This window comes from Zalophus californianus, chromosome 8 (genome assembly GCF_009762305.2).
Source record: "Zalophus californianus isolate mZalCal1 chromosome 8, mZalCal1.pri.v2, whole genome shotgun sequence".
In the NCBI taxonomy this organism is placed as follows: domain Eukaryota; kingdom Metazoa; phylum Chordata; class Mammalia; order Carnivora; family Otariidae; genus Zalophus; species Zalophus californianus.
The window spans coordinates 112,804,382-112,831,969 of record NC_045602.1 but is presented as its reverse complement, the minus strand read 5'-3'; the positions used below and the strand labels follow the sequence as shown (position 1 = coordinate 112,831,969).

Genomic DNA, 27,588 nt, shown 5'->3' with positions numbered 1-27,588 from the left:
GGAAGCCTGCTTCTCCCTCTCCCACTCCTCCTGCTTGTGTTCCCTCTCTCGCTGTCTCCCTCTGTCAAATAAATAAATAAAAAATCTTAAAAAAAAAAAGAAATCCACTGAGAAATAAATATAAAGATTTAGTCTTTTATCCAACTCATAGGGAAAATTGCTGGCAATGACAATCAACAAGAAATAAAGCAAAAAATAACCAAAAGAGAATACAGAAATCTTGGATCTGCAAAACTTGACCTGAGAAAAATGGAATTGATGGAAGGAATGGCCCTACATATATCAACAAAACCTTACAATACAAGATGTTGTTACTAAAATTTCAGATGGAGCCAGAACCCAATCCACAAGTCAAATCTTTTCAAAATACAAACAGATCTCTTTGTAGTCAGAAATAAAACAAAAATGCCCACTATATGTTGGTTATATGAGAGGTCCTGGCTAGTGCAGTAAGACAAAAAAAAAAGTGTAAGATCTGAACATAAAGAGCAAAACCTTCGTTATTCAGACCATATTGACTATCAACACAGAAAAGCAAAGTGATTCTAAAAACCATTGGAAATTTTAAAAGATGTCAGCATTGTTGCTACTACACAAAATTCAATTGTATGCCCTTTATTTTTAAGATTTTTTATTTATTTATTTGACAGAGACACAGAGAGAGAGGGAACACAGCAGGGGGAGTGGGAGAGGGAGAAACAGGTTCCCTGCTGAGCAGGGAGCCCGATTCAGGGCTTGATCCCAGGACACTGGGATCACAACCGGAGCCGAAGGCAGACACCCAACAACTGAGCCACCCAGGCGCCCCTATGCCCTTTATTTTTTTTAAAGATTTTATTTATTTGAAAGAGACAGAGAGCACAAGCAGGGGGAGTGGCAGACAGAGGGAGATGGAGAACCAGGCTCCCCACTGAGCAGGGAGCCCGATGCAGGATGCGGGGTAATCCCAGGACTCTGAGATCCTGACCTGAGCCAAGGCAGATGCTTAACCAACTGAGCCACCCAGGGGCCCCAATTGTATTCCCTCTAAATACCAGAAACAAATATGTAATTTCTAAACATATTATTTACAATAGCAACCAAACCATACTGTACCTTGGAATAATTTGTTTAATTATGCAAGACCCTTATGAAGAAAACTATAAAATGGTATTGCAATTTTTTTAAATTTTTTATTGTTATGTTAATCACCATACATCATTAGTTTTTGATGTAGTGTTCCATGGCTCATTGTTTGTGCATAACACCCAGCGCTCCACGCAGAACGTGCCCTCTTTAATACCCATCACCAGGCTAACCCATCCCCCAACCCCCTCCCAAACTATAAAATGTTATTGCAATTTATAAAAATAATAAGACTTAAATAAAGGAGACATCCAGTGAGGTTATAGATGGAGCAATTTAGTATTATAAAATGGCAATTATGTACAAATTCAATGCAATTCCAATTGAAATCCCAAAAAATGGTTTCCTGGAACTTAGTAGACTGATTCTAAATTTTGTACAGAGGACCCAAATATAGCTGAGACAGCCTTATGGAAGAAGGAAGAATGCTTCCCATAAATAAAATAGAGTTCGGTTTTCTCTTTAGAATTTGGAGTATCTGGCTATAGCGGGCTCTTATGGAGAGCAATAATTAGCTAGAGTTGACTTGCGACTGCCCCTTCAGATAGAATACGTGCTCTCCAGTTCACCCAGCACATTGTTCTTATTTAAGGTACCTGCCTGATCCTGTAGATATTTGTATGATATTGCCTGGGGTGGGAGGGTAGGGAAGAGGAATGGAAGAGATTATTTTAAATTATATAGGTTCTGTTTGGTTTTGTAAAAGTCCTCCCAGTGAGCTGGCAAACAGAAAGAAGAAAAGAGTGGATTACATGACTCAAAGAGTTTGATGTTTCTGGTAGTGATCTGAGTATGATCATGGGAATGTGTGGCAGAGAAGGGATGGAGGAAAGCACGCCAGAGGTTATATAATGTGAGGGAATTGGAAGGTCCAAATGGCACAAGAGTTGGAGATGTCGGCTTCCCTGAGACCAATATGTGGAACTGGGTGAAGCGAAAGATTGTAAGACGAGAGAATTCACAGGGACTCCTTTAATGCTAAGTAGAACCAGAAGATATGGCAGAGAAATAGGAGAGAATCCAACACCAACAGAAGGAAGAATGACCTTTCCTGGAAACCCCACTGTGGACCAAGCTCTTTGACACAGGCTATCTCCTTGAACCCCAACATTAGTCCTCTGAGAGTAGACCTTAATATCCCTTTGTTATGGATGAGCAAACTGAAGCTATGAAAACTGAGGTCATTGGCCCCATGTGACAAGGTTGAGATTCAAAGCAGTCAGATTGACACTAGGGTCTCCCTATCTCCACCTCTCCTTTCACCAAAGTCACAATGGTCACTGAAGCACCCTGAAACGCACAGACTTGCGTTAAGAAAACAAAGCTAACAAAGGGTATTGTTAAGCCCATCCCCTCAAACACCCAGATTTTATCAATGCTTTGTTCCAAAGCTCCAGTTGAGACATTTGAAGGAGGAACAGAAATTCTGTCCAGCGCTCGCTAACTTTAGCCGAGAATCTTCGTGTTAACCAGATTTTTCTGGGGAGTCTGATGCAGACAGCCTTGATCCACAATGTCAGAAGCAAGCGATTTTAGAAATATAAGCCAGCTTCACGCGGTCGCCTTTTAACTCTGCCACTTCACCGAGTGTTTTAACCCTGTCTCCAAGCCCCCTGCCTCCTGTAAGATGGGTGTAATTACAGCGTGGTTTTGGAAGATTCCATGTGGTAAAGCTTGCAATTGTCCTAATGTGCTTAGAACAGTACCGGGCGCTGAAGAACTCAATATATTATAATTGTCATCATGAGTATGATGGAAGTCTTTAAAAAAAAAAATGCGGTATTACTTAGGGGTGTATCAAAAAATAAGGACTTATGGATAGAGGTGTAGTGTGACAAGGCATAGTAAAAATTCTGACAGAAAGTTAAAATAGTCCAAAGTTAGAGGTAAAAGACCCACAGGGTAAAATTCTTTAAACCTTCTCTGTGTTTGAAAATGTCCATAACCCAACGCTGGAAAAACAACGCATTGTCGTGTGCTTTGGGAAGAGGAAGAGTTAGTTTCGTTTTGTTTCCTGATAAACAGAAAAGGTATCGAAAAGAAAACAAAATGGGCGAGATCTTCCTCAGCTCGGGCCCGCCTCAGGGCCGAGGGCCGTTCGTGATGCTGCCGGAATGAAATCGAGGACCGCTTGCGAAAGAGCGAATCCTCGAGAGCGTGACCCGGGGCTGCCAAGGCCTCGCAGGGGACAGGGACGCGCTCCAAGCGGCGCATCCCGCCTCGGCGCCCAGGAGGTGGGGCCGGAGCGCGCCGGCGGACACGAGGCTCGGCCGTTACCCGAGGGCTCCGGGCCGGCGCTCGCCGCGGCGCGCCGCGGGTAAACACCTTCAGCGGGGCGGGGGAGAGAAGCGTCGAATTTCAAAAAAAAAAAAAAAAAAAAAACCACCAAACCCCCACAGCCCCGGGCGGGCGGGCGCGCGGATGGGCGCCCTTTGGCTGCGGGAGCGAGTGGAGGATGCTGGGAAGGAGGTAAAATGGCCACCGGCGGCGGCGCGGAGGAGGAAAGGAAGCGGGGGCGGCCGCAGCTCCTGCCACCCGCGCGGCCCGCGGCTCGCGGCGAGGAGGCCGAGGGCGGCCGCGAGAAGATGGGCTGGGCCCAGGTGGTGAAGAACCTGGCCGAGAAGAAGGGCGAGTTCCGCGAGTCGCGGCCGTCGCGGCGGGAGGAGGAGGGAGGCAGCGGCGTGGGCGGCGCGCTCGGCGCCGCCGCGGGCCTGGCGGTGCCGGGCCTCGGCGACTTCCCCCCGGCCGGCCGCGGGGACCCGAAGGGTCGGCGGAGAGACCCAGCCGGCGAGGCGGCGGATCCCCGCAAGAAAAAGGGTGCAGCCGAGGCGGGCCGGAGGAAGAAGGCCGAGGCGGCGGCGGCGGCCATGGCGGGCCCGGCCAGGCCTGGCGCAGCCGAGGACGCGGCGGAGCGGCCCGCTCAGGACGAGCAGGCAGTGGCGACGGGCCCCGCGGCGGGCCCGGGCAAGGGCCGCTTCCTGGTGCGCATCTGTTTCCAGGGAGACGAGGGCGCCTGCCCGACCCGGGACTTCGTTGTGGGCGCGCTCATCCTGCGCTCCATCGGCATGGACCCGAGCGACATCTACGCGGTCATCCAGATCCCAGGCAGCCGCGAGTTCGACGTGAGCTTCCGCTCGGCGGAGAAGCTGGCCCTGTTCCTACGCGTCTACGAGGAGAAGCGCGAGCAGGAGGACTGCTGGGAGAACTTTGTGGTGCTGGGGCGGAGCAAGTCCAGCTTGAAGACGCTCTTCATCCTCTTCCGGAACGAGACGGTGGACGTGGAGGACATCGTGACCTGGCTCAAGCGCCACTGCGATGTGCTGGCCGTGCCCGTGAAAGTGACCGACAGGTTTGGGATCTGGACCGGGGAGTACAAGTGTGAGATCGAGCTGCGCCAGGGGGAGGGCGGGGTCAGGCACCTACCGGGGGCCTTCTTCCTGGGGGCCGAGAGGGGCTACAGCTGGTACAAGGGGCAGCCCAAGACGTGCTTTAAATGTGGTTCCCGGACCCACATGAGTGGCAGCTGCACGCAGGACAGGTGCTTCAGGTGCGGGGAGGAGGGGCACCTGAGCCCTTACTGCCGGAAGGGTATCGTGTGTAACCTCTGTGGCAAGCGAGGACACGCCTTTGCCCAGTGTCCCAAAGCAGTTCACAATTCCGTGGCAGCTCAGCTAACCGGGGTGGCTGGGCACTGAACACCCGCCTGCCTGCCAGGGTGAATACAGAGCCAGCTTACCCCTCTTAAGTGCCAAAACTTTTTTTTAAACCATTTTTTACGTTTTCGAAGGAGATCTTTTTAAACCTACAAGAGACATCTCTCTCTGCCTTCTTAAATCGAGTTTACTCCATTTCAGCCTTTTCCGAATTGGTGACTCTGTCATCAGTAACCACCGAGAACTGTAGCGTGCAGATGTGTCGCCTCTCCCTTTTTAAAATTTTGTTTTCGTTTTTGTATCTGGGTTGTTTTTGTTTTTGTGTGTGGTTTTTGTGTGGGTTTTTTTGTACTTTTTACTCCCCACGCCTTGTCTTCTCCCGGGATTTTCATCCATTGGGCTGCCTTGCTCATCTTTATGCCCCAGCACTAGGTACGGGGCCCACCACGTGGTAGGCACTCCATCAGTGTTTGTTGAATTGAGAAGTTGACTGTGGCTTCTGTCAGGGTGTCTACTTTTTGCAGCTCTTCCCCCCTCCCCGTTTAATTTGCTGCTTCTAATCTATGTGGTCTGAGAATTTGTGAAACCATTGTTGTTAGAAGTGTATGTAATCTGAGTCAATAAGCTCTGAATGGTGGCCAAGGGCCTCTCTTATGGCATTAAAAAGCATGGACTTTGGGACAGCTGTTCAGTGGCTCAGAAGCCATTTTTCACAGAATCATGGAATTTGGAATTTTCTTGCTGGAAAGGACCTAAAAATTGGTTTAGACCAATCCCCTGGATTTCCAACAGATGAAACAGGCCCAGAGAGGTTAAATGACTGGGTCAAAATCACATAGCTGTCTGGTGCCAGAGCTAGCCTAGAGTAGAGTTCCCTGACCCCAAGCCCGGTGCTCATTCCACTACCTCTCACACTTCACAACATTTTCCTCAACACTTGAGGGCCCAGAAAGTCTGATCTCTCCAGAATGATGAGCCCAGAGGAATGCTAAGAAATCATCTCGGGGAGGAAGCAGAAAGGGATTTAGCAGGGGCTTCTGAATACTTGGGAGATAGGGAAGGGCCAAAGGAACATAATCTAGGGTGTACTCATTGCTCCGTGAGGTATCATATCTGGATTAAAGTGCCAAGTCCTTTGGGGCCTTACCCTTCATCATTCACTGCCACCACTTAGAAATGGGGGTGTTCCTAAATAAGGAAACCTACCAGAGGTTTACATTTGCACCTTAGCCCCAATAGCTAGAAACCCCAGAGAAGCCTCTAACTGGAGCTCATCTACAACTTCCTGACTCACAGGAGAAAGGTGATTTTAACCTGGAATCATAAGTAAGCTGTTAACTCTAAAATTTGCTTGCAAAACAGGTCAAGCAAGAGGGCATTGGGTCAACTAAGTGTTACCGAGTTAAAGTAGAAAAGACAGCTGCTTTTCTTTTAGTTTTTGTTTTTCCTTTGCATTATGTTTTGCTATTTCCTTGTGGCTTAGAATGTAAAATCGATTGTTAAAAGTTTTGTTCTGAATAAATATTTATCTTTTGTATTGCTAACACCGTTGCCCTATCTCTTTTCAAAGTGTAAGATGCTGGGGTACACAGACTCTCTAGTTCAATCCATATTTCTACACATCATTTGTTTACCCTGCAAAAGCATTTCCAACCCCTGCAGGCCACGCTTAGCACCTACTGTGTTGTGCCAGGCCCTTTGGAATTGTTACCTAAACCCTATGTATGCATCGCACTCACTTAGCACATTGTAAAAACTCAAATTTTAAGCCCTAACTTTGCTCCAAGGATTCAGAATCGCTGGTGTGAGTGAGAATTTTTTTAGTAAGCATCCCCAAACAATTCTGATTGGCAGCCAGGTTTGAGACCACAATTCTGAATGGTACTAAAATGAGAGAGATGGATTCTTGCCTCAGGAGATTACAATGGGGAAGGCAGAAGTAAGATGTTAGCTTCATCATCTTAGAGTAAATGCCACGAATTGGATGCAAAGTATTTATGGGCTTTTAAAAATGCCATCTCTTGGGGCGGCTGGGTAGCTCAAGTCGTTGGGCGTCTGCCTTCGGCTCTGGTCATGATCCCAGAGTCCTGGGATCGAGCCCCGCATGGAGCTCCCTGCTCCGCGGGAAGCCTGCTTCTCCCTTTCCCACTGCCCTTGCTTGGGTTCCGTCTCCCGCTGTCTCTGTCTGTCAAATAAATATTTTTTAAAAAATGCCATCTTTTCAGGTACTAAGGGAGGAAGAAAGTCCAGGAAACTTCCCAGAGAGCTGACTCACTCCAAGCCAGCCCCAGACACAGCTCTGAGACCCCAGACACAACCAACTGAAGGATTTTCAGCTCTGAGACGTTAAAATGATCCAATCCTAAGAACCAAAGTTCTCAATGTCTTGATTCTCTAACTCAGTGATTTGAGGTATTTCCAGAACTGATAAGGTGTAGTCAAGGCCTGGTTGGCTCTTAGGAGTCCTGCCTTTCCAGGCCTGCTCAGCCCCTCATTCTTGTCTCCCAAAGCAAACAGACCCTTCCCTGCTCGATCCCTTCCCCCCTTATCTCTCTCTTCTGTGCCTTGGGTTTCCCTCCTTCACAGGCCGGAGGCGGGGAGAAAGCCTGCATTCATCATGCATTCATCATACCCTCCTTCCCTCCAAGCAGGCACTGTGCCAAGGAGCCTCCTTGGAAGGAATCTTCCCTCTCTCTACCCTTCCCCCCACCTCCCCCCTCCCCCCAGCTCTCCTGAAGGGAGCAGAGGAAGAAACTATTTCCCTGCCCATCCCCCACAGGATCTGCTCCAGGGCCTCCTGCCTGGCAGTGTAGGGACGGAGCCATGGGCTGGAAAGGAACAAACCTCCCCCAGCTTCCTCTCCTGATCTAGCAACCCCCAAATTACAATCCCTCACTATTCATGGGTTCCTAGGGAGTATGCAGAGATCCCCAGACTGAGGCTGGCTAACTGACATTCTTTTCATTGGGCTTTCAACAGATACGAGGGCCATTAGAGCCAAGCCCTCCTGCAAGGCATTTTGCATACACCCGGGAATGAGATAGTTACTTGCAGAGGGAGATGCAGATAAGTGAAGAGCAGTGTTTAAAATAATATTAAGTATTTTTAAATATTCTGAAAAAGACAAAGAATATAATATTGTCTGAAGTACAGGTCTCCTGGAAGAGATGATGATGTCATGACTGAAACCCGCAAGATGAAGAAGTCATGTGAAGAGTGCCGAGCTGTCCAAGCAGCACAAACAGCCTGTGCAAAGACCTGGAGGCCAGAGCACACAGCGTTTCAGGCTGGCTGTAGAGTCACCAAAAGATGTGCTTGGGAAAAGGCCAAGAGGAGGTGGCCCCAGGCCTGTTGGGCCTGTCGGTGTTACTTAAGAGACTTTATTTTGTCCTGACCCCCTCCAGTCTGGCCACCTCCATTCCATCCACTTATTTAGCATGTATACTAAGCACCAACTCTCTCGAGGCATGGAATACAGCAAGAGTCAAGTTCCCTGGGGCTCAAATTCTAGGGGCACACAAAGACATAATTACAAACTATGATCAAGCACTGAAAGAAACAGAGATTGATCTGGTCTTGGAGGTCAGGGATAACTTCCCAGAAAAAACGTCTGAACTGAGGTCAAGAAAATCTATGAGGAGTTAATTGAGAGATGGTGTTGGGGGTTAACAGGCGACAAGAGTATATTAGCCTCCGCAAAAGGGATAACAAGTATAACAACCCTATGCTGAGAGGAGCGAGCCATGGCCGATTCTAGAAACCAAATGCCCAGTGTAAAAGTCCAGGTTTAGAAACAGAAACCACTGTAGGTATTGAAGAAAGTGATGGGGCCTAAGTTGGGTATTAGGAATGACTCCTAGAATACTACTGAACTAACCTACTACAGGAGCTGCTACCTCTCCTAGAAAGGAGCCAGGAAGCCATCACTGGAAGGGTTGAGTTTGAGGACACACTACTGAAGCTACCATCCAAGGACAGGCTGCCGGGATCAGAAGGCCACTGCCATGTCTACTGCCAGGACAATGAAATGAGTTTTTGAAGCCAGAGACAGGACACACGTGTCTCCACAACCTTACTTAGCAGAAACAGCCGAAACTATTTGACTCCTGCCTTACTTCCACCTTCAAACCTCATGCAAATGTATCTACTTGCTGCAGGGGAGTCAGGAAGTGTTTTAGCTTTCCAGTATGTGAGCACAGGAAGGCACATAAACAGTGGGAATCAGGGCACTTGGCTGGCTCAGTCCATAGAGCCTGCGACTTTTTCTTTTAAGTTTTATTTATTTTAGTAATCTCTACACCTCGCATGGGTCCGAACTCACGACCCCGAGATCAAGAATTGTATGCTTTTCCTACTGAGCCAGCCAAGAGCCCCATGAGCCATGAGCCTGTGACTCTTTTTTTTCTAAGGTTTTTTTTTTTTTTTTTTTTTTTTTTTTTTGGTGGAGAGAGAGCACAAGCAGGGGGAACGGCAGGCAGAGGGAGAAGCGGGCTCCCCACTGAGCAAGGAGGACCCAACCTCAGGACCCCCGGATCATGACCTGAGCTGAAGGCAGACGCGTAACCGACTGAGCTACCCAGGCATCCCGAGCCTGTGACTCTTGATCTCAGGGTCTTGAGTTCAAGCCCCACTTCTGGGGTAGAGTTAAAAAACAAAAAACAGTGGGAATGGATGCCGTCTGCCAACTAACCAACCCTATCCAGAACAGCTAGTGTGGCCAGTGCAGAGAGAGAAGGGAGACAATGGTACAAAATGAGGCTGAAGATCCTGGGGGTTTGGTCAGCCATGTTTAGAATTTGAGTCTAAGAATGATGATGAGGAACCATTGAAAGATTTTTAAGCGAGGAAGAGACATGATCAGGGTTGTATTTTTAAAAGATAATTCAGGGGGCACATGGGTGGCTCAGGTGGTTAGGCATCTGATTCTTAATCTCAGTTCAGGTCTTGATCTCAAGGGCGTGAGTTCAAGCCCTGTGTTGGGCTCCATGCTGGGCATGGAGCCTGCTTAATAAAAAATAAAAATAAAATATAAGATAATTCAGGATGCTTTGTAGAAATGGGTCAGCAGGAGCCCAAATATAAAGAAGGGCAGGGGTACCAGGGGATGCCAGTCAGTTAAGCAGCTGACTTCAGCTCAGGTCATGATCTTGGGGTCCTGGGATTGAGCCCCACATATTGGGCTCTATGCTCAGCAGAGAGTATGCTTCTCTCTCCCTCTGTCCCTCCACCCATTTGTGCTCTCTCTCGCTTGCTCTCTCTCAAATGAATAAAATCTTATTATTTTTTAAAGATTTTATTTATTTATTTGACAGAGAGAGACACAGCGAGAGAGGGAACACAAGCAGGGGGAGTGGGAGAGGGAGAAGCAGGCTTCCCGCTGAGCAGGGAGCCTGATGTGGGGCTCGATCCCAGGACCCTGGGATCATGACCTGAGCCGAAGGCAGACGCTTAACGACTAAGCCACCCAGGCGCCCCTGAATAAAATCTTAAAAAAGAAAAAAAGCATAAAGAAAGCCAATTTCCCCAGGTGAGTGATGAGGGCACCTTGGACCTGGATGGTGAAGATGGACATAGAAAAGTAGTCAAGGTAAAGAGATATATTTAGGAGTTTAAATCAGCAAGACTTAGACATGGGCTGGGGGACGTGTAAGCACCAAAGATGATTCCCAGGTTTCCAGCTTCTGCAGTTGGATAGATGGTCGGTCCAGTCCCTGAGATGCAGAACAGAGGAGAAAATCCAAGTTTGAGATGAAGGTCTTGAGTCAGATTTGGGACATAAAGAATGTCTAAGGGAAGTTATGGAATAGGTGGCTTAACACAGGTCTTAAATTCTAAGGAGAGTTCTGGGCTAGAGAAAGAAACAGGATTCCTATAGCAATGGCCTTCAAACTCTTTACCCACATCCCACAATAAGGTAGACATTTTATATTGTGGCCATCAGACATATGCATATATGTACTTATGTATAAAGAAAGAAGAGTGCCCCTTGGACTGAGTAATGGGGAGGTCACTGGTGAGGGACTTTTAGAGGCAGAGTGATGACAACAGGAGGCAGACCAAGGAACAAATAATCTTCCTAAAATGCCCAGTGCTCCGACACTCCCTCTGGGGCTCCCTATTGCTCTAGGGAGTCAGCCTGGCATCCAAGTCCTTTCACAAGAGGCTCCTGGGCTCCTTTGGGACCTCATTCTCAGCCAGAGTGCCCATTACATCTATGCATGTCAACTCCAGGTATGGCCAACACAGAGCAAGCAGAAGGAGTTCAGTATGGCGGAGGGTGGAGCGGTACAAGAGGAAGCTATGGGTGAACAGGGCTCAGATTATACCAAGTTTAAGGTGGAGTCTCATGAGAGTGTACACCAGACATGTGCAAAGCCAGTGGGTCCATACAGTGCCACTGACTGGATTTTCAACCTGACTGAGACTATTTGGAGGAAGACATGTTTTATGAAAATAAACACAGATATAATATGGAGGAGAAAGCAAACTTTACAGAACTTTAAAGTAAAACATGGGAGGAGCCTGGGTGGCTCAGTCTGTTGAGCATCTGACTCTTTATTTTGGCTAGGGTCATGATCTCGGGGTTGTGGGACCCACCCCGAGTCAGGCTCTGAGCTGGGCGTGGAGCCTGCTTGGGATTCTCTCTCTCTCCTTCTGCGCAGCCCCCCTATATAAATAAATAAATAAAATAAAACATGGACTAACATTTTTGGAAAACAGTTTGGCATGTTCTGTCAAAATTTAAAATTCACATAATCTTTAACACAGCATTCACTTATAGGAAATGAATCTATAGCTAAACTTGGACATGTGCACAATACCAGTGTACCAGGATGTCCACTGAAGAATTACTAGGGGTACTAAGGGCTAGAAACAAGCCTGACTGTCTATCAATAGGTAACTAGATAGTGGAACATTATATAGCTGTTTAAAGGACAGTTCTGGGGGCGCCTGGGTGGCTCAGTCATTAAGCGTCTGCCTTCAGCTCAGGTCATGATCCCAGGGTCCTGGGATTAAGCCCCGCATCAGGCTCCCTGCTCCGCGGGAAGCCTGCTTCTCCCTCTCCCACTCCCCTTGCGTGTGTTCCTTTCTCACTTTGTCTCTGTCAAATAAATAAATAAAATCTTTAAGAAAAAATAAAAAATAAAGAACAGTTCTGTATATATTAATGCAGAATGCTCTCTAAGATGTATTTCAAAGTGAACAAAGTGAGGTGCCTGGATGGCTCAGTTGGTTGAGCATCTGGTTCTTAGTTTCACTGGGGTCGTGATCTCAGGGTCCTGGGATCGAGCCCAGCTTCCAGCTCTAGTCCTCAGCAGGGAGTCTGCTTAAGGATTCTCTCCCTCTTCCTCTGCCCCTCCCCTCGTTCTCTCTCTCTCAAATAAATAAATAAATCTTTAAAAGAAAATAAAGTGAACAAAGCAAGATATGGTATGTTACTGTTTAAAATTTCTAACTTTAACTTTTCCATTTTTTAGTGAGTTATAATTGGCAATAAAATTGTAAGATATTTAAAATGTACAAATCAAATCAGCTGAAGGCAGATTTGATACACATATTTTAAAATTATGGAATTAATATGTACATATACTTATTTATATATAGAATAATACTGGAAGGCTATTAATAAAATTGGTAACTGTTGTAGTTTCTTTTTTTTTTAAATTTATTTATTTGAGAGAGAGAGAGAGCATGCATGTGTGGGGGCAGGAGGGACAGAGGGAAAGAGAATCCCCAAGCAGACTCTGGGGGAGCCCGACTGGGGGTTTGATCTCAGGATCCAGAGATCATGACCCAAGCCAAAATTAACAGTCAGCTGCTTAGCCAACTGAGCTACCCGGGTGCCCCAACTATTGTAGCTTCTGAGAAGAACTGGATGTTTGGGGTGTGGGATGAAAGGAAAACTTATTTTCTACAGTATATCCCTGGAGGTTTTGTTTTGTTTTAATTATTTCATGTGTTATTTCTGGCAAAAAAATAAAAAAAAAATGCAAAATACAACATAAGACTTCAAAGAAATTCCTGTAGACTCTGCAGAGACTGGAATCCCTTTCCTCTATCTTTCAAAATAAGAAATTTTGATGGGAAAGTTTAAGACTCTAGAGCAGCGAACTCACTGGTCTCCCTGCTTCCTAGCTTGGTCTCCTTCAGTCCAGGACAACAGTCCCCAGAATGAAATTTGATCACATTACTCCCCAGTTTAAAGACCTTCAAAGACTTTGTGTCCTCCCTGGGGCCCTCCAGGCCCTGCTAGAGCCCTGCCTCTTCTGGGCCTCACCCCCTCACCCTGGCTGGGCTCCTGCTCGTCATTCCTGGAATTCACCCATGGTTAACTCTTACCTTTCCTGGTGCTCAGCTCTAATGCACTTCCTAATTGCAGCCTTCCCTAACCTTCTAGACCAGACCCTCTTACACTGTCCCCTCCTTCCAGCAGCTCCTTGCAAGTACAATGATAGGTTTATTTAGGTCATGGCTTTAATAATATCTGTCTCTATCTCTCAATTTTGAGCCCAGAGGGCAGGGACCATGACTTTTTTGCTCTTGGTTGTAGCCCACCATTTAGCACTGTGTGTGGTATATAGTAAAAGCCCATTAAGTATTCATTTGCATGAATGATCTAGAAATTACTTAGCTGAGGTTACAGATCAAGACATTGTGTCTACTTGTCCTTTTTTATTAAGATTTATTTATTGGGGTGCCTGGGTGGCTCAGTTGGTGGAGTGTCTGGCTCTTGGTTTCCTCTGAGGTCACGATCTCGGGGTCTTGGGATAGAGCCCCATATCAGGCTCCATGCTCAGCGGGGAGTCTGCTTGTCCCTCTCCCTCTGCTCCTCCCCCCATACACTCTCTCTCTCTAAAAACAAACAAACAAAAACATTTATTCATTTATTTGAGAGAGAGAGAAAGTGGCGGGGGGGGGGCGGGGAGGGGCAGAGGGAGAGGGAGCGGGAGTGGGAGAGAGAATCTCAAGCCGACTCCCAGCTGAGCACAGAGCCTGAGTCAGGGCCTGGACGAGGGGCTCAATCTTGCCACCCTGAGATCACTAACAGAATGGACGCCTAACCAACTGAGTCACCCAGGCACCCCTCTACTTGTCCTTCTTTAATGATACTCAAAATATCCCTTAGCACACCTGCACTGATTCTATACTGAAAAAGGGCTTCTTCCTTCATCTTTAAAAAAGCTAATATACTCCTTCAGTGTTCTCAGCTTTAATAGTTTCCTTCAGCCTGAGAGGTCAGGCCCATCCTCCCCAAGTTCTCTGAGGGTCTATCACTGAGACAGCCTGCATGTCTCCTGGCACAATGAGGCCCAGGAGACAGCACCAGCTTCCTGGATTCCAAATACCCGGCTTCAACGCTCCCTCATCATCACTGGCGAGAGTAGCCTTTGCCCTGAGACCTGATTTCTCCTCCCCAGGAGGTAGAGCGAGAATTCTGTAGGTCCTAGAGGAACTGCCCACCCGAGTTTGTGTCCTCCCTTTCTAGAACATTTCCTGAGACCCCAGAATCCCCTTCCAAAATATCCCTACGCTCATTTACAGAGCCTTCATGGGTCTCATCCCTAGGTCCATCTCAGCGGAGGGTAAACTACACCGCCTAATGCACACCTTATAGACCTGAGGCTTAGTTCTCAAAGTAGCTGTTTGCAAGAGACAGCTTGGATGTGGGGGCTGGATTGTCCACTCATGCACACTGAGTCCCTCACTGATGGGATGCGAGGGAGCTGAACAAGGGCAGGACGCAGGATCCAGTAGCTCTCCTTAGGCCAACACATTCTGGTACAGAACTCCAGGGGTCCTGGAATTCTAATTCGAACCTGGCCTTCCAGGTTTTTCTGAGGGTATATTCGTCAAGAATAAAAAGAAAACGTATTTCATTCAGCACATTACATTGATGTATAACTTCTATTTAGAGACCTATGGACCTCCAATTGTACTCTTGTCCCAGCCCCCACAAATGCCTCGTTTGGTTGTGTCATTTCTTTGCTCAGACAAACCACATAACCTCTCTGGGCCGGTTTTCTTACCAGAAAAAATGAGTTTAATGATAACTGCCTCATCAGGGATGGTGAGGAAATGAAATGAAACAATTCATGCAAAGGGCTTGGCAGGGTGCCAGGCCCTCAGCGAACAGTAGCTACCCTCCTTACTTTTCTCTTGTTTGCCCTCTGGCTATCATCTCCCATGATTTTCTCTATGACATCCAAACTGGTCTCTTTTGTAGGATTTCCACACAGCTCCCCCCTCCTCCCTCCTTACCCGGTAACCATATAAGCGCCCCATTCTCTCCACCTAGGCGGATCCCACCCCTCTTCAATTATGAAAACAGCTGCTGGTGATTGCACGTTTAGGATGTTTCAGGCATTGTACTAAGAACTTGACATGCATTATCTCAACTCAGTTCTGACACCAACTCGGTGAAGTATTATTATTCCCCAAACACAAAGACACTGGGATCTGGAGAGCTGGAGCCCTGGCAGCTGGCGAGGGGCAGAGCCAGCGGGAATGTGAACCCAAGGAGCCTTACTGCAGAGTCAGGTCTTCCAAATATCCAGTCACGATCCTGCCTGCCGCCCCCTCCACCCCGCCCGGTGCCCGCGCACCGGCGACCCCTCTCTCCTTTCAAGGCCGTCATACTCCCATCAGTTCTCGGGGTCTGTCTGTGGAATTTCAGCCCAGTAGGGCGGGCACTTTGTCTCACGCCACGTTGCCCACATCATGGATCCTCCCTCCGTCTCCCCTTTCTCTTCCTTCCTCCCTTCCATTAAATACTGAGTTCCTACTCTGTGCCAGGCTTTGTGCTCGTTCACATGCAAAACATTACCAATGAAAAAATCAGGGGAAGATGGAATTTTATGTCATTTTTCTCTTTCTTCTTTACGGCTTTCTGCTTGGCTGATTTTTTTTTTTTTCCCCACTGAGCACGCAGCCCGGGTTCCTCGAACCGGTTCCAATGTTGCTTCGCTAGGTAGCTTTGGTCGGAGGAAGGCCCTGTCCCCTTAACTCCCAGCCCCCACGCCTCCTTCTCGGGCCCTCAAATCCAGGCCGCCCTGCCCCCTCCGGAAGGGGGAGTTGGGGGCGAACGCCGAAATCTGAGTGGTTCTTTCAAGCCTCCGTTGCCGTAGAAACCGGCTGCACAGGCCTTGGCGGTCCATTACACCATCCTCCAGCGACGCAGCCAATGGGCTCCGAGCTCCATCCCAGGCGCCCCCGCCCGGTCGCCGCTGCCGGCAGCCCACCAATGGCTTAGAGCCCTGCCCTCGGCCCAGGCACACCACCAATGAGCTTCGACCCCGCTCTCCATTTAGCTTTAATGTAGAAACAAGACTCGATTAAAAAAAAAAAAAAAAAGGAATTCTCTAAATTAGAAGGAACTAGTAGTAACGCTTCTGTCAGTTGCAGCCGGAATGATCTTTGGCTGGTATTTTATTTAAGGAGAACAAAATTGTTCCAATTACATAACAATATATGTCATTCTGTACTAAACAATTTGAGGCAATGAAAGTGCAGGCAATGGGGATGATATCTGCTCTATGTGGATTTCTTTCATTATACGTATTTTCATTTAATTTAAAATGATCAAGGAACCAGTCAGCTTTCCTTGTTTGTATTTCAAATACATACAAATTAAAGATGCTGAGCTTTTGATGCTGAATTCATGAGACATTGACCTAAGTAACTGGTAGCTGACTTTTAGTTTAACTCCTGCCTGAATTCAAAACACAGTAAAACTGTAGGATAAATGAATATTTATTTTACTCCATTGAAGAAATTCCATTTTCAAAGTAGGTTGTGTAATGGCTTTGACATTCTAAAGTCTAAATAAACTAAATGTGTATTTAAAACCTTATGTCGGGGCGCCTGGGTGACTCAGTCCTTAGGCGTCTGCCTTCGGCTCAGGTCATGATCCCGGGATCTTGGGATAGAACCCCGCGTCAGACTCTCTGCTCAGCGGAGAGTCTGCTTCTCCCTCTCCCTCTCCCCCTGCTTGTGTTCCCTCTCTCACTGTGTCTCTCTCTGTCAAATAAATAAAATCTTTACAAAAAAAAATAAGTAATTAAGACCTTATGTCATTTTTTAAAACTAAACTTTATTTTATTTTATTTTTTATTTTTTTAATTTTTTTAAAGTAGGCTCCATGCCCAGCGTTGGAGCCCAACGCAATGCTTGAACTCAGGACCCTGAGATCAAGAGTGCAGCGTTTAACCAACTGAGCCACCCAGGTGCCCCAAAAATAAACTTTATTTTTTAGAACAGTTTTACATTTATAGAAAAATTGTGAAGATAATACAAAGTTCTTTACCCCCCACCTACCCTGTTTCCTCCATTAACATTTTATATTAACACGATAAATTTGTTACAATTAATAAACCAATACTGATACATTACTAGTAGCTAAAGTTCATAGCTTATTCAGATTTCCTTAGTTTTTACCTGATGTCTTCTTTCTATGCCAGGATCCCATCCAGCATGGGATCTCATTTATCTTATAACCCCTTGGTTCCTCTGGGCTCTGGCATTTTGTCAGACATCAACATGACTTATCACCTTGACTACCTGGCTGAAGAGGAGTTTGTCAGGTTTCTCCACTGGAAAGTTACTTTTCTTTTACCCTTTTTCATGCTGTCCTCTTTGGAAGGAAGTGACTATGCTCAGCCCACACCTGTGGGGAGTTATATTCCATGCCCTTGAGGGTAGAGTAGCTACATAAGTTATTTGGAATTTTTTTTGCAGTGAAGATTTGTCTTTTCTATTTATTTATTCGGTTATTTATTTATATTAGTATAGACTCATAGATATTTATTTTATACTTAAAGTACTCAATGCTACTTAATTTTTCGCTCAAAGTGTTCCAGCTTTGTCTTTTGGGAGCTCTTTTAGTTACCTCCTGTGTCCCTTTGACATAACCCAATCTTTGTGCGTCCTTTCTTTTTCTTGTTGTTGTTCTTGGGCACTTCCTTCTTTCTGGCACTATATGATGCCCCAGGCTTATCTTTCATATTTCCTGCCCCAGTCTAGAATCAGCCGTTTCTCAAAAGCCCTGATTCTTCCCATTGGAGAATGGTATTAGAAACCAAGATCTGGGGGCACCTGGGTGGCTCAGTTGTTGAGTGTCTGCTTTTGGCTCAGGTCATGATCCCAGGGTCCTGGGATTAAGCCCTACATCGGGTTTCCTGGTCTGTAGGAAGCCTACCTCTCCCTCTCCCACTCCCCCTGCTTGTGTTCCCTCTCTCGCTGTCTCTCTCTGTCAAATAAATAAATAACATCTTAAAAAAAAAAAAGAAGCCAAGATCTGGATGCTAAGTGTGCTCATTGCTACTGAAGTGTCATTTCTTTTAAGCCTTCTCAACTAACAGAAGAAATTTATGTGTATATATACTAACCTGTGTGTAAACACTATCTATAAATATTTCTGTATATAACCATGTGTATCTATATTAAACTAAACATGAGTTCATATTTATTTATTTTTTTTAAAGATTTTATTTATTTATTCATGAGAGACAGAGGGAGAGAGAGGGAGAGAGAGAAGCAGAGGGAGAAGCAGGCTCCCAAGGAGCAGGGAGCCCGACGCAGGACACGATCCCAGGATCCTGGGATCATGACCTGAGCCGAAAGCAGACGCTTAACCATCTAGCCACCCAGGCACCCATGAGTTCATATTTATATTTCCAACTCTAATCCATTACCACATGAGTCATTATAGTCTTCTCTCTTTGCTTATCTGTAAATTCCCACTCCAACGGTGAGAAACCTGGCTCCCACTATCCATCATCCATTTACCTAATTGTTCAATTCCAGTGTACCTATACGCCAGTATCAGCATTGTTGACCCATACCCATGTGGGAAACTTTACCAACTAGAGTGCAGTGCTTCTGCACACTTTCTTTTGCTTTTAGTTTTACAGGATCCATTCATTTCTAAAGTTACTTAAGTCAGCACCCTTTTCCCACCCTCTTCAGTGGGATTATTTCATACAGTTCTAATACAGTTTGATTGTTTCATTGCATTCTGCATTCCATCTTGAGGTTCTCCAGATGCTTCAAATGATTTTTTAAAAATTCTCATGCATTAGCATTTACTCCTTGTGTTGTACACGTCTATGGGTTTTGACAAATGCATAATGTATTCACCATTACAGGATTGTACAGAAGAGTTTTATCACCCTAAAAAAGTCTTCTGTGCTTCACCTATTCAGCCCTCTCTCCCTCAAACCCTGACAAGCACAGGTCTTTTTACTATCTCTCTAGTTTTGCCTTTTGTGCCTATTTAAAAAAAATGACTTTTGGGGGGCGCCTGGATGGCTCAGTTGTTTAAGTGGCTGCCTTCAGCTCAGGTCATGATGTCAGGGTCCTGGGATCAAGCCCCACATCAAGCTCCCTGTTTAGTGGCGAGTCTGCTTCTCCCTCTCCCTCTGTGATCTCTCTCACTCTCATTCTCTCTCAAATAAATAAATGAAAATCTTTTTATTTTATTTTATTTATTTTTTTAAGATTTTTATTTATTTACTTGAGACAGAGAGAGAGCACATGAGAGGGGGGAGGGTCAGAGGGAGAAGCAGACTCTCTGCTGAGCAGGGAGCCTGATGCGGGACTCGATCCAGAGACTCCAGGATCATGACCTGAGCCGAAGGCAGTCGCCTAACCAACTGAGCCACCCAGGCACCCTGAAAATCTTTTAAAAAAAGATTTATTTATTTATTCTAGAGAGAGAGAAAGAAAGAGCATGGGGGGAAGGGGCAGAGGGAGAGAGAAACTTAAGCTGGCTCTACGCTGAGCACAGAGCCTGACCTGGGGCTGATCTTACCAACCTAAGATCACAAGGTGAGCCAAAATTGCTTAGCCAGCTGTGCCACCCAGGCGCCCCCGTGCCTTTTTTTTTTTTTTGTAAGAGGGGCACCTGGGTGGCTCAGTTGTTAAGTGTCCGCCTTCAGCTTAGGTCATGATCTCAGGGTCCTGGGATAGAGCCCCGCATCGGGCTCCCTGCTCCACGGGAAGCCTGCTTCTCCCTCTCCCACTTCCCCTGCTTGTGTTCCCTCTCTTGCTGTCTCTCTCTCTGTCAAATAAATAAATAAAATCTTTAAAAAAAATAAAGAGAAGACACACTAGAGTATATTTGTTGTTGCTTTTGTTATAGCTAGCACTCACTAAACTGTTACCATGTCCCATGTCCTCAGCTATTATGCTCTCCCATTTTGCAGATAAGAAAATGGAAACTAGTGAGTTGAAATAACTCCCCGAAGACTAATAATATTGAAGTTTTTATTTCAAATCCTGGACACATTGATTATTTGAAACCCCAGTATTTGGATGCTTGACTTCTGAGTCATGGAAGGGAGTCCACTACTTTTAGCCAATAAGATGAGGATGACCTGCTCTCTGGTTTACCCAGGTGGTCTCAGTTATCTCTGTTGTTCCAGCATAATTATTAATAGTGTCCCTTTCATCATAAACTATATGGTCACTGCCAAAGGAAAAAGTCTAATGAATTTTAGACTCAGGGTGTAGTGGTAAAGATTATACTCCAGGAGATGAGGGGATGTACCAGTGGTGTGTGATTTCAGAGTCACCAGGCAGGACCTGCTACCCAGATCAAATCCCCTCCCTCACCCATTCACCTTCCCCTTCTTTCTCCCAATCTGATTAATCCCCATTCCATCAGTTGTGCTGCTGCTGTTAAAATGACTCTGCCGCTGTCTTCTTCTCCCCATAAATATGTCCCCAGTTCTGGTCTCTCCTTTCTGTCTTGTGCTTGTCTGAGTCTCAAACTACATTTCATAGATTGGCCATCCAGCATTCAAGCAGGATTTTTAAGACTTTGGCATTTCACAAAGAAGTAAAAAAAAAAATCCTCCCCATTAAAACAAAACAAAAACACACATTTTAAAAATTTGGGGATAGGCAAAAGATTGCCAACTTTTTATTTTGCTAAAGTGAGAAAAATTTCCATCTTCTATATTAGTCTTGTCTATTGGAAATATAATGCAAGTCGTAAGTGTAATCTAAAATTTTCCAGGGGCACCTGGTGGCTCAGTTGGTTAAGTGTCTGCCTTCAGCTCAGGTCATGATCCCAGAGTCCTGGGATAGAGGCCAGCTTAAGTCTCCCTGCTCAGCGGGGTGTCTCCCTCTCCCTCTGCCCCTCCCCCTGCTTGTGCTCTCTCTCTCTCTCTCAAATAAACAAATAAATAAAATCTTAAAAAATAAAATACAATTTTCTAGAAGCCACATTTTTTTTAATTTTTTTTATTTATTTATTCGAGAGAGAGAGAATGAGAGATAGAGAGCACGAGACGGAAGAGGGTCAGAGGGAGAAGCAGACTCCCTGCTGAGCAGGGAACCCGATGTGGGACTCGATCCTGGGACTCCAGGATCATGACCTGAGCCGAAGGCAGTCGCCCAACCAACTGAGCCACCGAGGCGCCCCGAAGCCACATTTAAAAAGGTAAAAAAAAAAAAAAAAGTGAAATTCAATTTCTAAAGATTGATTGATTTATTTTAGAGAGCCCAAGCAGGGGGATGGGCAGAGGGAGAGAGAGAGAGAGAATCCTCAAGCAGACTCCTCACTGAGCAGGGAGCCAATGTGCAGCTCCATCCCAGGACCCTGGGATCATGACCTGAGCCAGAATCCAGAATCAGCTGCTCAACCAACTGAGCCACCCAGGTGCTCCAGGTGAAATTAATTTCAACATATTTTATTTAACCCAATATATCCAAAATATTATAATCTCAACATATAAACAACAGAAAAAATATCAGTGCAATATTTTACACTGTTTATGCTAAGTCTTTGAAAACCAGTGACAATTTTGCACTAGAGCACATTTCAATTTGCACTAGCCATTTTTAAGAGCTCAAGAGCCCCATGTGTAGTTCTACACTATTATTTGGTAAAAGAAGAGCCATTGTACACACACACACACACACACACACACACTCATAATCTCTGAATTTTTATTTTATTTTATTTTTTTAAAATATTTTATTTATTTATTTGAGAGAGAGAATGAGAGATAGAGAGTACGAGAGGGAAGAGGGTCAGAGGGAGAAGCAGACTCCCTGCTGAGCAGGGAGCCCAATGTGGGACTCGATCCCAGGACTCCAGGATCATGACCTGAGCCAAAGGCAGTTGCCCAACCAACTGAGCCACCCAGGTGCCCATAATCTCTGAATTTTTAAAGAAGACATTTAGATAGGGTGCCTGGGTGGCTCAGTTGGTTAAGCGTCTGCCTTTGGCTCAGGTCATGATCCCGGGGTCCTGGGATCAAGTCCCACATCGGGCTCTCCGCTGAGCGGGGAGCCTGCTTCTCCCTCTGACCCTCTCCCCTCTCATGCTGTTTCTCTCTCTCTCTCTCTCAAATAAATAAATAAAATCTTTTAAAAAAATAAAGAAGACATTTAGATAAATCAAAACATGAATTACCTTGTTCTTACTATTCTCTCTCTGCATTATGTATGTCCTTGATGACCATGCCAGCTCACAGACTGATGTTTTGGAGCAAGTCACAGTTGGGATGCGAGGAGTTGCAAGATGGTGTCTGGGTGGACTCCTTCTTTGAACAGCTACTGAGAGTCTATGTTGTGTTGAGATCTGCTAGGTGCTGGGGATACAATGGTGAGAGTGGAAATTAGGTGGGTCCTCTGATCTCATGGAGCTTCTGCTCTGCGGTAGCGTACCAAGTGGGGCTTGCAGGCAATGAGAGGGTGTATTGTCCACAGAGAATTTAAAAACACTAATAAAACTGATTGAAAATCAGCCTGCATTTTATTATCTCCATGTGCCCACAATTCTAAACCTTGTCAGTGATAAAATACTCCTCCCCGAAGATCAATTTTTTGGTTTAACTTAAATCTTAATAATATATTTGTAAGCTTCAACTCAGTCTATTTTAATTACTTATGCACTAACAAACATTATATTCTTCAAGGAAGTTAACTCAGAGCACTCCCAGGTCAATCAGCCCCTGACATGCCAAGTCAGAGGCAGCTACACACATTAGTTTTGAAAATAAGTTCATAGCAGTCCAGAATTGTTCCAGCTAGCTTCCTGAGCGCTTGTGTCTCCAGCCCCTTTGGTACAACATATGTCTCTGTTTAAACAATAGATTCAGGGGCAACTGGGTGGCTCAGATGGTTGAGCATCTGCCTTCGGCTTGGGTCATGATCCCAGGGTTCTGGGATCCAGTCCTGCATGGGGCTCCCTGCTGGGCGGGGAGCTTGCTTCTCCCTCTGCCTCTGCCTCTCTCTCTCTCTCTGACTCTCATGAATAAATAAATAAAACATTTAAAAAAATAAAAAATAGATTCAAAATAAGCAATGATAGCACAGTGATTATGAAGCTGAAGATCCAGAACTTGAGTTGCTTCAACCTGTCATTCAATATGACCACTTGAAGCTTTTGTATTTAAGTTAAAATAGTGAAACAAAGAGTGAATCGCAGTGTGGTAACTGCAAATTTTATTATTTAGTAATATTGTATTATTATACTATATTATATTACATCATATTACGATTTTCATTTGATAAAATTATGTGGGGTTTCGTTTGTTTGTTTTGTTTTTTTTAAGTAGGCTCCATGCCCACTGTGGAGCTTGAACTCACAATCCTGAGATCAAGAGTCTCATGCTCTACTAACTGAGCCAGCCAGGCACCCCTGATAAAATTATGTTTTACCGAATTTGAATAATGTATTTAATCTTAAAATTGATTCTTGTTTTTAAAGCGTTTTCTTGTTTTTAAACCATAATGTGACATAACTATCATTGCAAAAGATCACTATGTAGGTATTTTTTTTCTTTTTTTTCAAAGAAATATATTAATGTAATTGAAAACTATTGATTCGATACTCTTCCTTTTTTTGTACTGTAATGTTTATTTTTGCTGACATGATTCGTATAAAAAGTTCAAAAAAGAATATTTTCACCATCTACGTTTCTTTTCTGGCCATTATCATTTGTATTATTTATTGCATTTTACGAATGTTATTGAACATACTGTCATTTAGGGACACCTGGGTGGCTCAGTAGGCTAAGCGTCTGCCTTCAGCTCAGGTCATGATCCCAGGGTCCTGGGATCCAGCCCCTCATCAGGCTCCCTGCTTAGCGGGGAGCCTGCTTCTCCCTCTCACTCTGCAGCTGCCCCTGCTTGTGCTTTCTCTCTCTCTCTCTGTCAAATAAATAAATAGAATCTTTTTTTAAAAAATATCATCATTTATAGGATATACGTATTAAAAAGTTATCTGTCCTGGGGTGCCTGGTGGCTCACTCGGTTAAGCATCTGACTGTTGATTTTCACTCAGGTCATGATCTTGGGGTTGTGGGCTCGAGGCTGGCATTGGGCTCTGTGAGGGGCCTCCTTAAGATTCTCTCTGTTCCTCTCCCTTTGCCTCCACCACTCCCCCCACCCACCGTCTCCAAAAAGAGAAAAAAGAAAAAAAAAAGTCATCTGTCTTGAGTGTCACATGAGCCAGGTAGGCCCCTGGTGCACTGAAAGGAAGGGACATGGGGTTAGGAGAGGTACAAGGAGGGACACAGAGGTGAGAGTGCAGGCAAGGGTAAGGGAATGGACTTCACAACACCCTGTGTGGGGAGGAAGCCCAGCTTGTTTCACAAACTGAAGAGGCAATGTGGCTGGAAACTGGCTCAAGACAAAGAAAGCAGGAGAGGAGGTCAGATCGTGAGTAGGGGTCAGACTAAGCTTGGCCTGGTGGGCCTTGTGAAAGCCTGGTGTTCATCTTGAGAGTAGTGGGGAAACCACCAAAGGGCTTTAAGAAGGGAACACACACAATCAGATTCGTGACTAGAAAATACCATCACTCTGGCTTCAGGGAGAATGAAATGGAAGGAGACTTGGCAGGTGTAGGGACCAGAAAAGAGTGTGGCAGGTGCCCGGATGAGAGGTGATGGTGGCCTGACCCATTGGGTAGCGGTGGTCAGCATCTCTTGAAAAACCTCACTGTCCTCCGACTGTAGTCTACACCGAGCGGCTCAGTGGCGAGCCCAGCCTTAAAAACCTATGGCCTACAAGATTTAGACTCTGGGGCACCCATTTGAAAGGACTCAGGGTAGCCTGCATGCACTGGTAATCACCACATCTCAGGGGCAGACTGAAGTTTTAGGTTTTGTTTTCCAAAATTTTACTTTCTTTTCTGGGTTCCCATAGGAATTTGAGTGTACTCCTGATAGAACACTGCCTTTGACTCACTCGGTAAATATTTAATGAGCCCACAGGGCCGTCTGGGTGGCTCAGTCGTTAAGTGTCTGCCATCGGCTCAGGTCATGATCCCAGGGTCCTGGGATCGAACCCCACCTCAGGCTGGCTCCCTGCTCTGCAGGAAGCCTGCTTCTCTCTCTCCCACTCCCCCCTGCTTGTGTTCCCTCTCTTGCTATGTCCCATTCTCTGTCAAATAAATAAATAAATAAAATCTTAAAAAAATAAAATAAAATATTTAATGAGCCCCTGTTATGTGCTTCACACTCTCCTAGGGATAGAGCCATAAAACAAAACAGACAAAAATCTCTGCCCTCTTGGATCTTACATTCTAGTGGAGAGAAGATGAGCAAAAAACAAGTGAACAAATAAAATAATTCCAGAATGTTAAAAGTGCCATGAAGCAAATAGAAAGATGATGAGAATAATATGGGCAAAAATGAAGACGTCTGACAACACCAACACCAAACTTTGGACAAGATGTGGCTGAAAAGGATCTCTTCCGGGGCGCCTGGGTGGCTCAGCTGGTTAAGCGTCCGACTCTTGGTTTCCACCCAGGTCATGATCTCAGGGTCCTGAGATCGAGCCCCTGCATGGGCTGAGCATGGAGCCTGCCTGGCTGGGATTCTCTCCCTCTCCATCCCTTCCCAATCCCCCCATGCGCACAAGTAAGCATGCATGTTCACTCCCTCTCTTAAAAAAAAAAAAAAAAAGATTAAGAAAAAGAAAAGGATATCTTCTATGCTGCTGGTGAAAAAGTTAATTGGTGCAACTTGAAGTTTGACGTTACCTTGTAAAAGTTAGCATTCACATGTCCTCAGGTGTAGCCATCACAGTTTCCATGATACACTCTGGAGACCCTGCACTTGAGCTCCAGGGACACATTTAGGATTGGTAACAGTAACACTCTTCATTAGAGCAAAAACCTGGCAATAACCTAATTGTCCATGGATGGGACAACAGATAGGAATACTGTAGTATATCCTCACAATGGAAAATGAACCAAACCCACATAGGTGCAATACTTTAGGTGAATCTTAGCACTGTAATAGTGAGAAAGTAAATACCAGAAGATTACATGCAGCGTGATAGGTTATTGACAAAGCTAAAGGCAAGAGAATATATTTTTAAGAAACTGTATTTTCAAAAGTAAGAGAAAGGAGAAATTGTGACTCTCACACACTACTGGTAGCAATGTAAAATGGTGCAGCAAATCCACTGAGACACAACGTAGATTAATGGTTGCTTAAAGCTAGGGGTTAGAGCAGAGGTAGAGGAGATGGAGGAGAGACGGATAACAAGCACAGAGTTTCTTTCGGGGCTGATGAAAATAGTCTAAAATTGATTGCAGCGATGGTTGCCCAACTCTGAATATATCATTGCATCACACACTTTAAATGACTGAACAGTATGGTCTGTGAATTATATCTCAGCAAAGCTGTTAAGTGTTTTTTTTTATTTTAAAGATTTTATTTACTCATTTGAGAGAGAGAGAAAGACAGAGAGAACACAAGCAGGAGGAGGGGCAAAGGGAGAGGGCGAAACAAACTCCCTGCTGAGCTGGGAGCCCACTGTGGGGCAGATGTAGGGTTTGATCCCAGGACCTGGAGATCATGACCTGAGCTGAAGGCAGACGCTTAACCATTTGAGCCACCCAGGCGCCTCCCCCCTTTTTTTTATGTCAAGGAAGCTTCTGGATAGACATTACCTCAGGCAAAGGAAGGGAAGAGATGGGTTGGGAAAGGAGTTCATAGAAGGTAGGTTATTGTCAACGTACCAGTTATTGTGTTGGTTGCTGATTTAACTGTTTTTTTTCTTTTTAAGACTTTATGTATTAGAGAGAGAGAGAGAGAGAGAGAGTGTGGGCGCGCGCGCACACAAGTGGAAGAGGGGCAGAAGGAGACGGAAAGGGACAAACAGACTCCCCATGGAGCAAGGAGCCTGATGAACCGGGACTTGGTCCCAGGAACCTGAGGTCATGACCTGAGCTGAAGGCAGATGCTTAGCTGACCGAGCCACCCAGGCGTCCCTTAACTGGTTTTTATTATATTGTGTATAAGTAAATACAAAGAAACAGAAAGTGAGTTAAATATGAACAATGATGAAAATGTGTCAGAGACAAGCAATTCTGTGCACCTGAAATGTAAGGGAATGGGTGGGTTACAGCAGAGAGTGGACGGGGCAGACCTCTCCAGAGAATCCACTTAAGCTGAGGCTAGAATGAGATGAGTCAGCCACGTGGGGACGGGGGTGAAAATTTTTCCAGGCAAAGGAGATAGCATGTACAAAGGCCCTAAGGTGGGCCCAAGCCTTCTGTGTTTGAGGAACATTCAGGAGGCCAGTCCCCTGAAACCCTTAGACCAATAGCAGCAGCCAAAGGGTCAGAGTAAGACCTTTGAGGGTTCTTAAGCACGGAAAAGACGGCCATCCCCTCATATGTCATTTAGAATAAAACTCATCTTAAATGGGAAAAGTGTAGAAATGTTAGAAAATTTTTAAAAAAGCTTTAATTTTCCCATAATTACTTTTGATACCTTTTTTGAAATAAATACATCCCGCCAATTTTATTTATTTTGTTGGTGTCTCTACGTTGTTAGTACCC

General features: G+C 45.4%; 1 protein-coding gene across 1 annotated transcript; it reads left to right on the top strand.

Moving 5' to 3' along the window:
- Window positions 1-1,286: 1,286 nt before the first annotated feature.
- ZCCHC3 (zinc finger CCHC-type containing 3) lies at window positions 1,287-6,322 on the top strand. Its single transcript, XM_027623675.2, has one exon. The coding sequence runs from the start codon at window positions 3,600-3,602 to the stop codon at window positions 4,818-4,820; it is 1,221 nt and encodes a 406-aa protein (XP_027479476.1). The 5' UTR covers window positions 1,287-3,599; the 3' UTR covers window positions 4,821-6,322.
- Window positions 6,323-27,588: the final 21,266 nt, after the last annotated feature.